The sequence below is a fragment of the Colobus angolensis genome, unplaced genomic scaffold (assembly GCF_000951035.1).
Source record: "Colobus angolensis palliatus isolate OR3802 unplaced genomic scaffold, Cang.pa_1.0 Scaffold59, whole genome shotgun sequence".
Classification (NCBI taxonomy): Eukaryota; Metazoa; Chordata; class Mammalia; order Primates; family Cercopithecidae; genus Colobus; species Colobus angolensis.
This window is the reverse complement of record NW_012119487.1, coordinates 7,828,777-7,842,827: the sequence shown is the minus strand read 5'-3', so window position 1 is coordinate 7,842,827 and position 14,051 is coordinate 7,828,777. Positions and strand designations below refer to the sequence as shown.

The 14,051-nt window shown below is 44.6% G+C and overlaps 1 protein-coding gene across 2 annotated transcripts in view; it reads right to left on the bottom strand.

Annotated features, from left to right (window-relative positions):
* Nucleotides 1–6,260: 6,260 nt before the first annotated feature.
* Nucleotides 6,261–14,051, bottom strand: part of BRINP2 (bone morphogenetic protein/retinoic acid inducible neural-specific 2) — a 110,584-nt gene continuing 102,793 nt past the window's right edge. For both annotated transcript variants that reach the window (XM_011962383.1, XM_011962382.1), the window contains 3 exons: nt 12,276–12,512; nt 9,923–10,145; nt 6,261–8,308 (listed from right to left, as the gene is read on the bottom strand). In XM_011962383.1, the coding sequence (XP_011817773.1) occupies nt 7,192–8,308; nt 9,923–10,145; nt 12,276–12,512 (1,577 nt within the window). In that variant the 3' untranslated portion in view covers nt 6,261–7,191. The remainder of the gene's footprint in view (nt 8,309–9,922; nt 10,146–12,275; nt 12,513–14,051) is intronic.

The following is a 14,051-nucleotide window of genomic DNA, read 5'->3' as shown; positions in this document are numbered from 1 at the left end:
TAGAATTAAGAAAATGTACATACTCAACCCATGTTTACGTTGTTTCCCACAGCTCCTAGCTGAAAATGCTTAATAAATAATTTGGATTGATTCATTCTTCCAAGTCCTGAAATCTTTGGAAGAATAACCCTACAAAAATTCTGGCAGTTGTTTTCGTTAATGGTGCGAGGATGACAATCACACAGGTTGGAGGAGAGAAGGATAGAACTGAAAACAAAACTAATTCATTTCAGTTTTTAGATGGGGTGCCTAGGGGGTACATGGCACCTATGTAGTCTAAAGTCTGGGAGTTCTGGGTGCTTGTATGTTGTTGGTGTGGATTTAATCACCTCATCTGATGTATGTTTTCGCAGAGTGACAGATACTTGCTGTTCCACTTCTGAACATATTTGCTTTGATACGCTTGGGGGAAAAGACCTTTATTCAGCCAGCATGATTCAGCCAGTCCATGGGGCTGCTTATCTTTAAACACACATTGATAAGCAAGCTAGCTCAGAGACCTCAGAATTTTGACTTAGTTAAGTTTCCTTTCTTTTCTCTCAGCTCCCTATTCTCACTCCATTTGTGTAGGTCAGACACTTGGCTTCTCATTGGTTAAGAAAATAAAGGCCAGTAGAGCACCAAGATTTTCATAAGCGAAGTCACCACCTCAGAGCCAGCAATTGACCCTTTGGTTTCTTAGCCTCTATCCTTCCTGTGAAGCTGTTACTTTTGAGCCCTGAGTACTGCAGGAATATAATAGCATTCTCTCTGGGAGCTTGCTCCTCAAAGTGTGGTCCATGGGCCAGCAGCATCAGCATCACCTGGGAGCTTGTTAGAAATGCAGAATCTGGGGCCCACTACAGACTTAGTGAGTCAGAATCTGCAGGTTAATTTAAGTCAGGGAAGCACTGGTTGCACAACACTGCACCTTAAGGAGTGGAGGCATCTCATCTACCAAACAGAGCTCCCATGGAAGTCCCACAAGTATTCCTCAAACTGAATAATGAGTGCTAACTTGGTGCTCAGGAGTCAGAAATTAGGGCACCCAACACATAGTGCGTGGCTTCAATGGGGCTCTGCTGCTGTTATTGCTCTTTTCTGCTCTCTGAGAAGGGATGCACTTGTTATATTTTAAGTCTTTCCCTCTACTGAGATGTAAAGCATCTGGATACTTGGGACATTGCTCCCGCTTTATTAGAAGGCTCACAACAAATACCATTAGAGTCTCTTCCAGGGAGTGAAATGCTCTCTTTCTATGCTCCATCAATACTTTGTACGTCCCTACTAAGAATGCGCCACTCTGAATTGTTCATACATCCCACTGCCCCCTCCCCACCCCACATCATATTGCACAATTGTTTCTGGTCTGGAAACATGTTTTATAGAGTTTTGAATATCCTGCACCTAGCCTAGTGCCTATTATGGAAGGAAGGAAGGAAGGAAGGAAGGAAGGAAGGAAGGAAGGAAGGAAGGAAGGAAGGAAGGAAGGAAGGAAGATTGAGTTTTAGAGAATTGAAGGGACACATTCTGGATGTTGGGGAGTATGGAGAAAACATATGCAAGGAGGTGAATGTTCAGGAAGAGAAGGGAATGAAAAATTTTAGGGAGGTGAGGATGTAGCAGTTGAGTCACATATGAGACAAATCAAGAATAAAGGTCACTTAAATGGTAAGTGTGGATCCAACATGCAAATACAGATCTGACTTTACATCCTACACCGTCTCCTGTGCCACACTGCTTGTAACATCATGAAATGATAACAGAAGTACAATCAGTACCTGCATGGGAAGTCCAACTTCCTCTTCCATAGGAGAGCAAACTGGGCGTCAGAGAAGTGGAGAGCCTTGCTCACAATTACAGAGCTGGCTGGCAGCAGCACCAGAATGAGAAACCAGAAGAAATCTGTGTGTCTAATGCCATCAGATTACCTAAATTTCCCAACCTATCCTTCCTCCTTAACATGCGTAGTGCGTGTTCTAGAGAGAAGGAAAGCATGCCGGGAGTTCAAAACACAGTTTTGTTTCTTGGGTAAGATGACTCCCTTGGCCCTTGCTCTTTGTGGTTTGCTGTTGATAGGAGCCAGGACTCTTAGTATACAGCAGAGTATCACTTCATTACTCTCCTTGGCCATGACCCTAGATCTAGACCACAGGAACTACACAGCGCGAGACCTTTGGATGCTGGTGGGACCCAGTCACCTCTAGACTTCACATGGAGGAAGTTTTCAGAAATTATCAAATTTTTAATGACATTCAAACTCTCCAATTGGTGGTTTATAGAAAATAGCAACAAATTGAAGGCAGGATGTTGCAATTAAAAAGCGTGGAGCTGAGATGGTGGTCATCAGGAAACCAGCAAGTTAATCACTCTATTTCCAGCCTAGATGGAAACAGGACTACTCTGTGCTTCAAGCTTCTAAGGGGTGAAACTTCAGTCCTTTTCTTTCACTTGTCACAGTAGCTGATTATTTTTGCTAAAATCAATTACAGGGAAAAGTTTGAAGATACCTCCATCTCATAGAAGCCTTCTTCTCCTCCCTGGAAAACTGCCTTCTCTCCTCCATCCCCACACTCCTAAGGCCTGGCCGAGGTCCCTGTCATCTCTAGGACCCAAATGTCACTTACTGGCAAAGAGAGGTAGAGAAGGAACCAGAGGAGACTGCTATTCCTAGCTCTGATAATAGACACAACCATATGAAAGTTTTTTAACCTCTCAATTTTTTTTTTTTTTTTTTTGACACGGAGTTTCGCCCTGTCTCCTAGGCTGGAGTACAATAAATAGTGCAATCTTGACTCACTGCAGCCTCCACCTCCCATGTTCCAGCGATTCTCCTGCCTCAGCCTTCCTGGTAGCTGGGATTATAGGCACACACCATCACGCCCAGCTAGTTTTTGTATTTTTAGTAGAGAGGGTTTCACTGTGTTGGCCAGGCTGGTCTCAAACTCTTGACCGCAAATGATCCACCTGTCTTGGCCTCCCAAAGTGCTGGGATTACAGGCATGAGCCACCAGGCCTGGCAAACTACTCAGTTTTTTCTTTTTGCTTTTTTTTGGTGGAGGAGGGGGAATACAGTCTCACTCTGTTGTCACCCAGGCTGGAGTGCAGTGGTGTGATTTTGGCTCACTGCAACCTCCGCCTGCTGGGTTCAAGCAATTCTCCTGCCTCAGCCTCCCAAGCAGCTGGGACTACAGGCACGTGCCACCATGCCCGGCTAATTTTTGTGTTTTTAGTAGAGACGGGGTGTCACCATGCTGGCCAAGCTAGTCTCAAACTCCTGACCTCGTGATCCACCTGCCTTGGCCTCCCAAAGTGCTGGGATTACAGGCATGAGCTGCTGCCCCCAGCCAACTTCTCAATTTTTTAACCTCTTTTTCCTCATGTCAAAAATGAGATTGTTTTACCAGATGACTTCTAAAAATCTTCCAACTCTAAAAATCTAATTTTCTATCTTGCCATTGGGTTAACTTCTAAGACTGATTTCTTTTTCAGGGTATTTTAGTTTTCATGCAGAATATAATAGCCAAAAAAAATTAAAAAGAGATTTTTCTGAAATGCAAAAGAATAGACCTATCTGATGAAATTACAGACTTTCAAGTAATTGAAAGGTATTTTGGGACAGGTTATCATGTAGGCAACATATTCTGTCTACTTACAAGGCAGCTTTGCCTATCATGACCACTATTTTTATATTTTGATAAAGAAAAAAAAAAACACAGAAGAACTGGAACTAAACTATTAGTAATACCCAGTATTGGAAGTGATCTTCATTTATGTTTTTGGCTGTTGATGCATGAGTGTGCTTGCAGAGCGTAGCAATATTTTATTAGCAGCAGGTATTAAATATATTATTTAGTATAAGAAATATTAGTCTCAAGTATTAGGGCAGACTAGCATTTGATGTATTAGTTCTTTGGGGTTACAATTAAAACTTGAATTCCTAATTGTTATTATCCAATGCATAGTAGGAAGTATATTGTGATTTTGCTCTTAATTCCACAATGAGTTCACCAACATTGACAATCCAGTACTAATTCATGACAATTCTTTATTTGTAACTGTGTCTGTGAATAGGTGGTTCACATATTTTGGTTATTATAGACTTTAAAGGTGACAGTTTCAACTGAGGACACCCTTTTCTTATTATGGCATTTCTTAGCCAAGCTTTCTGAAAAAACTCCATGCTAAACTCATGGTTTCAAGCCTTTGAAAGCTTCTTAAAGGATGCTACTCATCCCTTACACCCCCTCTTCTTCCACCTGTGTTCTAGAAGTAAAGTCTTTGGCCTGCTCCTTTGACACAAGCTCTTCTACACCAAGCACCCTATCACTGTCCCAGAAGAGACAAATCAGACATCTATCACAGGTAACAGATGACTAAGTCAAATATAGACATTTCTACCTCTGTAATTAATATTTGTTAGGCCCTCTATCAATACGATACTTGCATCTGGAATCAAAGGCACCACTAAATATTTACCAATGTGTAGTAGTACTTTTAGATGGAGTTGGTACACTAAGCTTCATAGTTTAAACCTCCAGACAGGCAAGATGTGGAAAGCTTAGGAAATGGATGCATATGTTCCCTAAAGCCACAATACATCACACCATCATCTTCCTGAAACCCTCCCAAGACAACAGATCTCATATTTCTGAAATAGACACAGCATCCTTACTAATAACTCCATAGGTGCAATTTTCTCCCAGTCTGGTCGCTGATACAAAGACAGATGGCTGAGGTTTCCCACCCCTCACCACAACTGTGGGAATACCCTAGGTGGGATGTGAGCCCTCATGTGATGACTCTGTTCCCACTAGGGCAGTCACGCTTGTGCTACTGAGGCTCCACACTGCTTTGTGCACTGTACATTCTCAATGGCTGTCCTCCCCACTCTGAGTATTGCCGTGCCTGGCAGTGGACAGTTTGCTAAAGGTGCACCTTTAATTAATGAGTAAGCATCCCTGTCCACCCACTCCTACTGCCTGTAGACATACACTTTCAGAGCGCTAAAATCAGACTCCGGTATCTGCCACTCAAACCCCATCACTGGAAGGTATCAAAGACTTCCCACCACTTGTCACCCCCTTCCCACCAAAAGCACCCTCATTGGTTACATCTCAACACTCCCGCTGATGGTGTCATCTGCCTATTCCATCTCCCATGGGTGAGGAGCTCTGTACAAACTTCCCAAAGCAAGCAGTGGCTTTAACTAGAAATAGACAGCCAATAACCGTGCTCACCCCAGATCATCCTATCACTCTGTACTTCTACCCTGGAAGCCTTCAGAAAAGTGATGAAGAAAGAAATGCCCCAGGCTGCTTATCTACCAAGGATTTCAGTTTCTTATAGGTTGAAAGACTATGCAATGATTAAATATAATGTCAAATTCTTCCACATGCAATAATAAACATAGAAGGCCCCCGGGCAGAGAGACATAATCATCGTCTCATTGTCTTCCATTTCAGTTTATGCCAACTGAGATATATACCACAGGTAGGAAATGAGATACTTCATATTTATGTGGTGACTCTCTTCTGAATAAAATGGGGGTTGTCAGGCCTATGCATTGTGGTTGGAATGTGAAGCATAGACAGAGAAGTGATTCTCCAAAAGAGATGCTATGAAGCGATTCTCATACCACCTGGAGGGAGGCACTAGGAGAAAAGGATGCATTGTTCTGTGTCCTATATGTCAAAGCTGCTATTTGGTTGGGAATGTGCTAATCAGACAGAATGCAGAGCGCCTATGCTACATTTCCGTCTTTCCGAGTTTTCTCAAAGGGTGATCCCAGACCACAAGATGCAGCGTATGGGGAATTCTCCTGATGTCTGCAGCAGTATCGGCAAACAGGAGCCCCTTTGGCAGGACTTTGCCCAGTGCAAAGACTGCAGTTCCTCTTCGAAGCAAGGCCTTTTTAACTACTCTCCCCATCATGGGAAATCTTGGTTTGAGGACCCATGTTAGCCCTCACACCCAGAGAGAAAAAAAGGTGGTGTGAGTGTAGTAAGATAACTCTCTGGGATTGTTCTACCTCACTTCTCATTTAATCTCTCTCTCTCATACACCCCTCACACCCCAGTCAACACAGGCACTCATTCCCTTGTGTAACTTGCGTATCTGTCAATCAACCAGCCTCCCACACAGTACTATCTCTGCTTCATGGACACCCTTGTGTCATGCAAATAGCAATTAAAAAGAAAAATCCAGGTAACCCAGGGAACAATACTGTCTTTTTTTCTTTTTTCTCTCATTTTTCCCACTGAAAAAGGCCTTTCCAAAAATATATTAAACCAGGTAAATGTTTACTTAGATGTTCAGGTGGTTGGAGCAGATTGACAAGGAAAACAATCACAAAATAAATAATTTTGTTTTGTTTTTTTGTTATTTTTTTTTTTAAAAAGAACATTTTCCTACACATTGTCTCTCTCTCTCTCTCTCTAACTTGATAGAGCTGCTTTCTTGGACAGAGAGATGCTATTGGAAAGGAGCTCTGAAGGAACCACAAGGGGAACTGGTAACAATCCAGGGCCCTGAAACTTGGTGGGGGGAGGAGGCAGCAGAGAAGGAGGAGTAAGGGAGGGGAGCAAGGAGGCCGCTGCCTGCCCTTGGCACTCGTTCCTCTGTTGGTTGTACTTCTCATGTTTCCCAGTCAGCATTTGGGAGGGCACAGAGGAGGCAGCATACAAAAGTAAGAACCAATGTCAGGATTCACAAAACAACAACATTTTAAGAAATCTGGTTAAAAAGAATACAAAAGTGACTCCACAGAGGGGGAGGAAGAGCTCCGACCCCTCCCATTGTCCCCACTTGCTTTCTTGAATGACAAGAATCACTTTTAAGGATTTTTGTTTGTTTCATGGTTCAGCTGGTTCTTTTTCTTAATCTCTTCCTTGGCTCCTTTCTTTCAATTGCATTCATTTTAGAAAGCACCGATCAACTTTACAGATCCGAGGCTGCTGAGATGTAGCCTCCCCGTGCCAGTGTGTGTGTGGTGTGTGTGTGTGTGTCTGTGTACACGCGTGTGCACGGTAGCTGTCTCTCTCTCGCCTGCTTCAGCTCGAGCCTCGAGGTCCCATCTGCTGGATGCTGAAGGTCCCATCTGCTGGATGCTGAAAGTGCATACCCTGTTGGCACTAAGGTGAGGGCTTAGATTATCTTTATACCCCAGATTCATGGATCCCCTCCTTGCCCAGTGCTGAAGTGGGCCGCCCATTAGCTACAGAGTTTGCCGGTTTCATATTCCACAGGGTTTGGCAGCTTAGAATTGAAAGCCCTCAGGGAGGACTGGATCCTGCCCACCTCATTGTTGGCCAGCTTGAGCCGATGCCGAAGCAAGCAGGAGAAAAGGTCGAGTCGGACTTTGCCAGGTGGAGAAAGCTGGTTCACCCGGTCCCTGAGCTCAATGAGCTGCAAGAGTGCAGAGTCCTGGGAACCTTGAGTATATGGGTAGTCCAGCTGGAGAATTAGGTCCCGGATAGCATCTGGGTCAAAGGGCAGGCTGTAGCCAAAGACCTGCAAGGTGTTAATTTTCATGTAACCCAAATTCTTAGAGGGATCAGTCATCTCCAGGGGCTCATAGTAGATTGTCTCATTGGAGCTGTCATCCAGGGACTTGATGCGGCTCCGTAGGTAAACATGAACTGTCTCAAAGAAAGTCTTCCACCTATTCCCCAAGGTGATAGTCCAGTTTTGGCACTGGGCAGCTGCATCCACGTTAGTCCTTTCCCAGTCAGGAAAGCTGCCCTCATTCACAGGCATGAACCAGCTCTCAGAGTGGCTGCCCCCAAAGGGGTTGACATAGATGGCCATGACAGGCTCCAGGGTGCTGTTCTTGGTGAGACAGATCTGCAAGGACAAAGCCAACATCACGTGCACCAGCCCAGGTTTGTACTTGTTACTCTTCAGGGTGAGCAGCATGCGCTTCCTCCAGGAAGGGTCAAACCAGCTGCCCAGCCGCATGTCATTGCTAATGAATATGGAGTGTACCTCAATGCGGCTATCCTGCTTCTGCAGCAGGTACTTTAGCTCCAGGTCCTGCAAGTCTGTCTCCAGCCCAAGAAAGTTCTCCAGGGACTCAGCCACCTCTGGCCGGCACAGCCCCTGGGCCAGCACATAGCCTGGATTGCAGCTCCCACAGCGTGTGCTATTGTCTGGAGCACAGTGGGCACACGCGGGCCCTTCGCCCAGAGCACATGGGATGGGGCCCTGGCAGGAAGATTGATCATAAGGGCAGGTGCAGCTGTGGCTCTGTTCCAGGAAAGTGCCAGGAAAGGTGCTTTCCCCACAGTAGAGGAGGGACTGGATTCGGTTCCACCAGTAGGACAAGGACCTTTGGGAGCAGAGATAAAAATGAAGTAAGAGTGAAAAGAAGTCACACACTGACACCCTCCCTAAGAGTAGCAAGACACTGACCACTAGGCATGGAAGGCAGTGAGGAAGATAAAATCCCTGAGATCTCTGAGTGGCAGAAACTCTACTTTACTACTTTGGACTAATTGAGCAAAGCCTAGAGTTCTGTGTCTGATGGGTCAGCACCAGAAATACTGGACACCAAACTTGTACTGAGAGCAACTAGGCTCATCTCTGCCAAGTCCTACTTCATTCCCTTATTCAAAAACTTACAGAGGATCTCCAGCATCTTTTGTGTCAAATCTGTTTTCAGTCTTCTAAATAAGATGGCTCTTCAAATCTTCTAACTTCTTGCCAACTTTCATTCCCTCTTCAAGGTTTCTGTCCTTTCTCTTCTCTCTGCTCCTCTCACTCCTCCACCAAGAGCAGAAATTTTCTATGGCTGATTCTCTTAAAATTTTGATTTTAGCTCTTATGTTACCTCTTCAAAGAAGTCCACCCTGATGTCCCTGCCAGAAGAACCACTGCACTCACTCTCCATCACATCACCCTGTTTTATTCAATCCATGACAATTATCAGTATCTTAAATTATTTATTTATTGTTTACTTGTTTATAAACTGCTTCCCTGTTAATAAATACCATGAAAGCAGGAACACTGTCTTGAGACCAACAGCTTCTCAGAAATGAGAATTGTTTCTATGCATGGTAAGCATTTAATCATTATTTGTTGAAAGAAGAATAAATGAACTTCTCTCCAAACCTCTTCTTTGTATGCTTCCCTTCTTACCTGTGCCTCTGATAGAGCTGCACCACTGGGTTGCTGGCTGTGAAGGTGGCCTCCTTGACTTGGAAGACTGTCCTACCTCACGTGTACCAGAGCAATTTCCCTCTCTTCCAAGATTTTCTTCTCCAAGGAAGCTTTCCTTTCTGGTTTTTACCTCTAGGAGACTATCCCTTTGATTTATGTTCCACCACCATAAATTTAAGTGGTTGCCACATAGTTATAATTTTCTAGTTTTTATGTTTCTGTTTGTTAAATCTTTCCAATTCATGAATACCCCTGCAGCTTAATAGTAAGGCATGGAATATGGATTCAAAAACTTGTCAAATAAATAAATGAATGAGTGGATGAACAAGTGGATGCCTGTAATGATACAGCCCCACTCTATCCCTGAGGGTGCAGGTCTCCACTTTCTTTCCTCCTGTGACCCAGAGCAGAATCATTTGTTTGACACAAGCCAGTGTGTGTGTTTTTCATCAGATGCAATAGCTGGATGAAATTTAACTCCATCCCTTTTTTTCTTAGACTTATTAAAATGGAAATCAGTAAATGAGAATTAGAGCATTACTAGAATAACATTTGAATCAGTATAATTTAGATAAAAGTAAAATCAGCCCATCTTTTTTTCTCTGTCTCACTTCAGACACAACTCACAGCTGAGAATGACACACATGAGTAGGCTGAGATAACTGGAAGGCTATGTGTGAGTCACCACTCCCAGATCCCCTACATTGGACAGAGGGTTCTCCTTGGCCTCAGCAGCTGTCGGGGGAGGTGCTGAGCTCTGCTCTAGCATCCGAGGGGTGCTCACCTCTCCTTGGGCAGGCGGAAGCGAGGCTGGCGATGGCAGCGCTTGCAGAGGTTGAAGAGCCGGCGGACGATCCGATGGGTCTTTTTGAACAGCACTTTCAAGCCAGCTCCCAGCTGCTGGTAGCGGTGCTGAAGGCTGGTGTCCATGGCCCAGAACTGGGAGATAGCTGTAGAGTTCAGGAACCGGTCATCGGGCAGCCTTTTCAGCAGGGCCTGGAACTCTTCTGTGAACAAGAACACAGGACCTGAGCTGAGGGGCAGCTATGCAGAGCTCTGGTAAGGACAGGTGGACACTGTCCAGATCCAGGGCCCTTCACAGTTACTGCATGAGGAAGGAGGCTGCACACCCATTCTCCCAGGTGCTTTTTAAAAAATCAACACCTTTATTGAGAAATAATTAACAAGTTGTAAAATATGGCCTTGGGAATTTTCTCATCTTTTCTACCCCTATGCCTCTGAATTTCAAAATAGATCTCTGCCACCCTCAGAGGGGCCAGAGCTCCTGCTATTGCAGATGACATTGGATGCATCTCTTTCCCCTCCCCCTTTATACTTCCTTCTGAGACATCCACAACACTATCTCAAGGCCAGTCCTCTTCAACAGCACCACAACACCCATATGGAACATGTGGGGCCCTCGTGAAGGTGAGTGTGCACCCAGACTGGCACAAGTAGGCCCAGAGAAGATGCAGCACCTAGCTCAGAAATCTTTCTAGAAATCCTCCAGTCCCTGAGACCAGCCTCTCCCATTCATGTCCTCCTTTCTGACTGTCTAAGATACTCTTCTTCTCTTTTCAGCTTCAGCTCTTGGGCAGATACCCATTCTGCCCTACAGCAAATTTAGGAGCAATCTGCCTTCTGCTTCTAAGTTCCTGCTGAGTCTATTCTCCTTAGAGCTTCCTGGGCACACCATGGCTTCTGAACTCATGTGCAGGTTTCTGTGCATTGCTCTGCTTTTCCTTGGGACCTGCAGCTGCCAGGTCTCCTGGTGGAGGTCTAGAGAGCCCTGATTTATTCATTAGCAGTAACTCATAGTAGTAAAGACCCAAAGTCATGTTACGGACCATAACCCACCATCATAGCCCAAAGCATGGGGCTGGGGACTGGAATGTGATATTTTCCTTAGCTACTAAATGCCTAGTCCAGGACTTAAAATGGCAACCCCTGGGGCCTCAGCTCATTTTGATTTCTCATGTACCTGGTTCCCCATTTCCCCGGAGGACTGGAGAAGCATGCCTAGTAATGGCACTAACATCTAGTATGTGCACAGTTAAAACATTTGAATATATGGAAGAGCATGCAGAACAAAAAGACAAACTTCCATGTGTCTGCCACTAGCTTTTGCCATTCTGCCATATTGGCTTCAGATTTTTTTCTTTAAGAAATAAAGCAAACCAAATATACTGCACATGAGGGCCCTAAACTTCCCTTTCTCTCTATCCAGATATAACCACTCTCTTGATGTTTTCTTTTCCATTATCACATATTTTTAATTTTTTTACAAATGTAGTTATCCATAAAAGTATCATGTATTGTGTATCCTGTTTGTAAACATTATAGAAATAGTATTAAACATGTATTATATTTAATAAATTATAGTATTATATGAAGATATTATATAAATATATATATAATGTAACTTTTTTGTCTTGCTTTGTTTTATTTATGTTTTTGAACTATAACCACATAAATATCATTCATCTAGTGTTGAAATGTGCAAATATACCATGCAGAGCAATTTATACGTTGAATTCATCTACATGATCTCATGTGAGCCTTCCATATTATCACCCTCCCTCTTTTTCAGATGACGAAACTCAGACCTTGAGAAGCTGCACGGCTAATCCAAGGTCATAAAGCTTGTCAATCCAGGCAAGGATGCAAAACTAGTTCTCTTGAATGTGGGTCTCAAGGTAACTGATATCAGCTTTAACAGCAACAAACAACAACTGAATTGTGTTGGATGTCATCTAGAACCATTCTATGCACTTCATTTATTCAACAGATATTTATAGTGAACCTTATGTGCAAGCATTGCTCTAGGCACTGTGGAATCAGTAGCAAGCAAGACAAACAAGGTCTATGTCCTTAATTATGTTTATCTTAGTTTATTAAGTCCTTAAAACACACCTATGTAAATGGACATAATACCAATGTCCTAGAAAAAAATGAAACCACTTGAGCCTCAGGGTGGTGATATAACCTGGTTGAGGTTACAGACACAGTAACTGGCCATGTCAAGATCCCCATGAGGATCCTCAACTCTCAAGTTTTGTTCTCCCCATGTTCTTGCTCTGCACCTCACAGCCACCTCTCATTGACAGGGAGGAATTCTGGGTCAGCTGGCTGCTCACCTGACTCTTCAAACTGACGGTTGTGAGTGGCCCAGGAGTCTTGGATCTGCAGCAGGCTGTCCTCCATGGTCTGGATGTCAGCATCAGGGCAGTTGCATTCAGGGAAGGTGGGGCTGCACTTGCACCAGCAGTCATTCTCCTTGCAGACGAGCTCACCCTCAGAGCTGCATGTGATGTAGCTGAGTGCTGCAGCTACAAAGCGCTCACGCAGATACTCAGGCAGCAGCACCTGAAGGCCTGGGGAAAGGATGTGTCAAGGAATCTCTGGGAAGAACCAGTGAGGACTCAGTTTTCCATGCCCAAGGCTGCAGGAACCCCAGCTGGGGTTCTGCTGACTTGTGCATCCTGGGTCCAAGCATGGTCACCCCAGGGACTGATCCTGCTGAGCTGGTTGGGAGAGAAGGCTACTGCTGCCCCAGTGACAGATGGGGGAGGATCTGAAAATGCAGATGGGAACATCAAAGCCCAAGGCTTAGCCAAACCCCTCAGATCAGCCAAATTGAGAGCGTGCATATCATAAGCACAGGCTTATTGGCTACACATCAGCATTTCTGGGATGGAAACGGGAAGATGTTTCAGATAAAAGAAGAGTTTACAGCCCTCTTGGGTGAGAAAACAAGGTTTGATGGGCTTTTTGCCCTGCCTTCTGTAGCCATCCTCCTGTTTATGGCTTAACTGAGATTAGCAGTAGGCATCCTAGGACATTGTTGAATTCTGACCCTTCTGGGCCTTCCACCCCAGCCCTGATGACCAGGGAAGCTGTCCTGGTTAAGAGATAGGAATAGATATTGTGGGTATACAGTGTCCAGGCACTATGTTGAGTACTTTTTATATATGATTGCAAATAACATTTGTGCTCATACTGAGGTTTTTATAGGTAAGGAAATCCAAGCCCTAAGACCACAGTGACCTGCCCAAATCACAGCACTCATAGAATCTGCTTAGTTTCGGATCCTGCCCTTGTCTCATCAGCTAATACTATATAACTGGGACTGCCTGTCCTATTTCAATAGGATTTAACTCTTAAGAAGATTTGAAGGTGGGATGGTGGTCAATGCCCTGAGATCAGTCATGCCTGGATAGATATGAATGGCTCTCAGCTCTCTTCCAATTAGCTTCTGATCTTGGATACAATGCACTAAATTGCTCTGAGCTTCAGTTTTCTCACCCAACTGCAGTAACTACCAGTTTACCTACAGCAGAACACACTCCTAGTTGGCTTCCAGCCACTCACAAGGCGACTGCTGGAAGCTTACCAAAGGATGAACAAAGGGTAGGCACGCCTTTGGATGCAGTCTGGGCCACGTTCGAGGTCAGATCTGCAGGAGGCTCCCCCAGTAGGGACATTGTGAAACCTTGTGCCAGGAAAGTGAGCAATATGAGAACTTCTGGATATGGTGAGCTCCTCTTTCCTCAAATGTCTGCCATCTGTTTATTTTTAGGCCCTTGACCTTGTCCTTGGCAGGAAACCAGAGAACTCAAAGTATGTATCCCAGTCTCAGCAGACCTCAAAATATAACTTAAAATTGCCAGCAGCAGTGGGTGTTTGTTGTTCTTTCTTGAGGTCTACCTCCAATTCTGAACTGCCCCTAAATTTTCCTTTCTTGGCACTATGCCTACTGTGGCATTTGAGTGGTCCTCCCCACACACCCCGTCCACATGCTTGCTTTCAGCACTCACCCTCTCCAAGTCCTTTCCTTTCACCTCCCCCATCACATCCCTCCCCCTCACCAGAACACTTCCCATGCTATAAAATAAGTGCCCCGAGAAATGTCT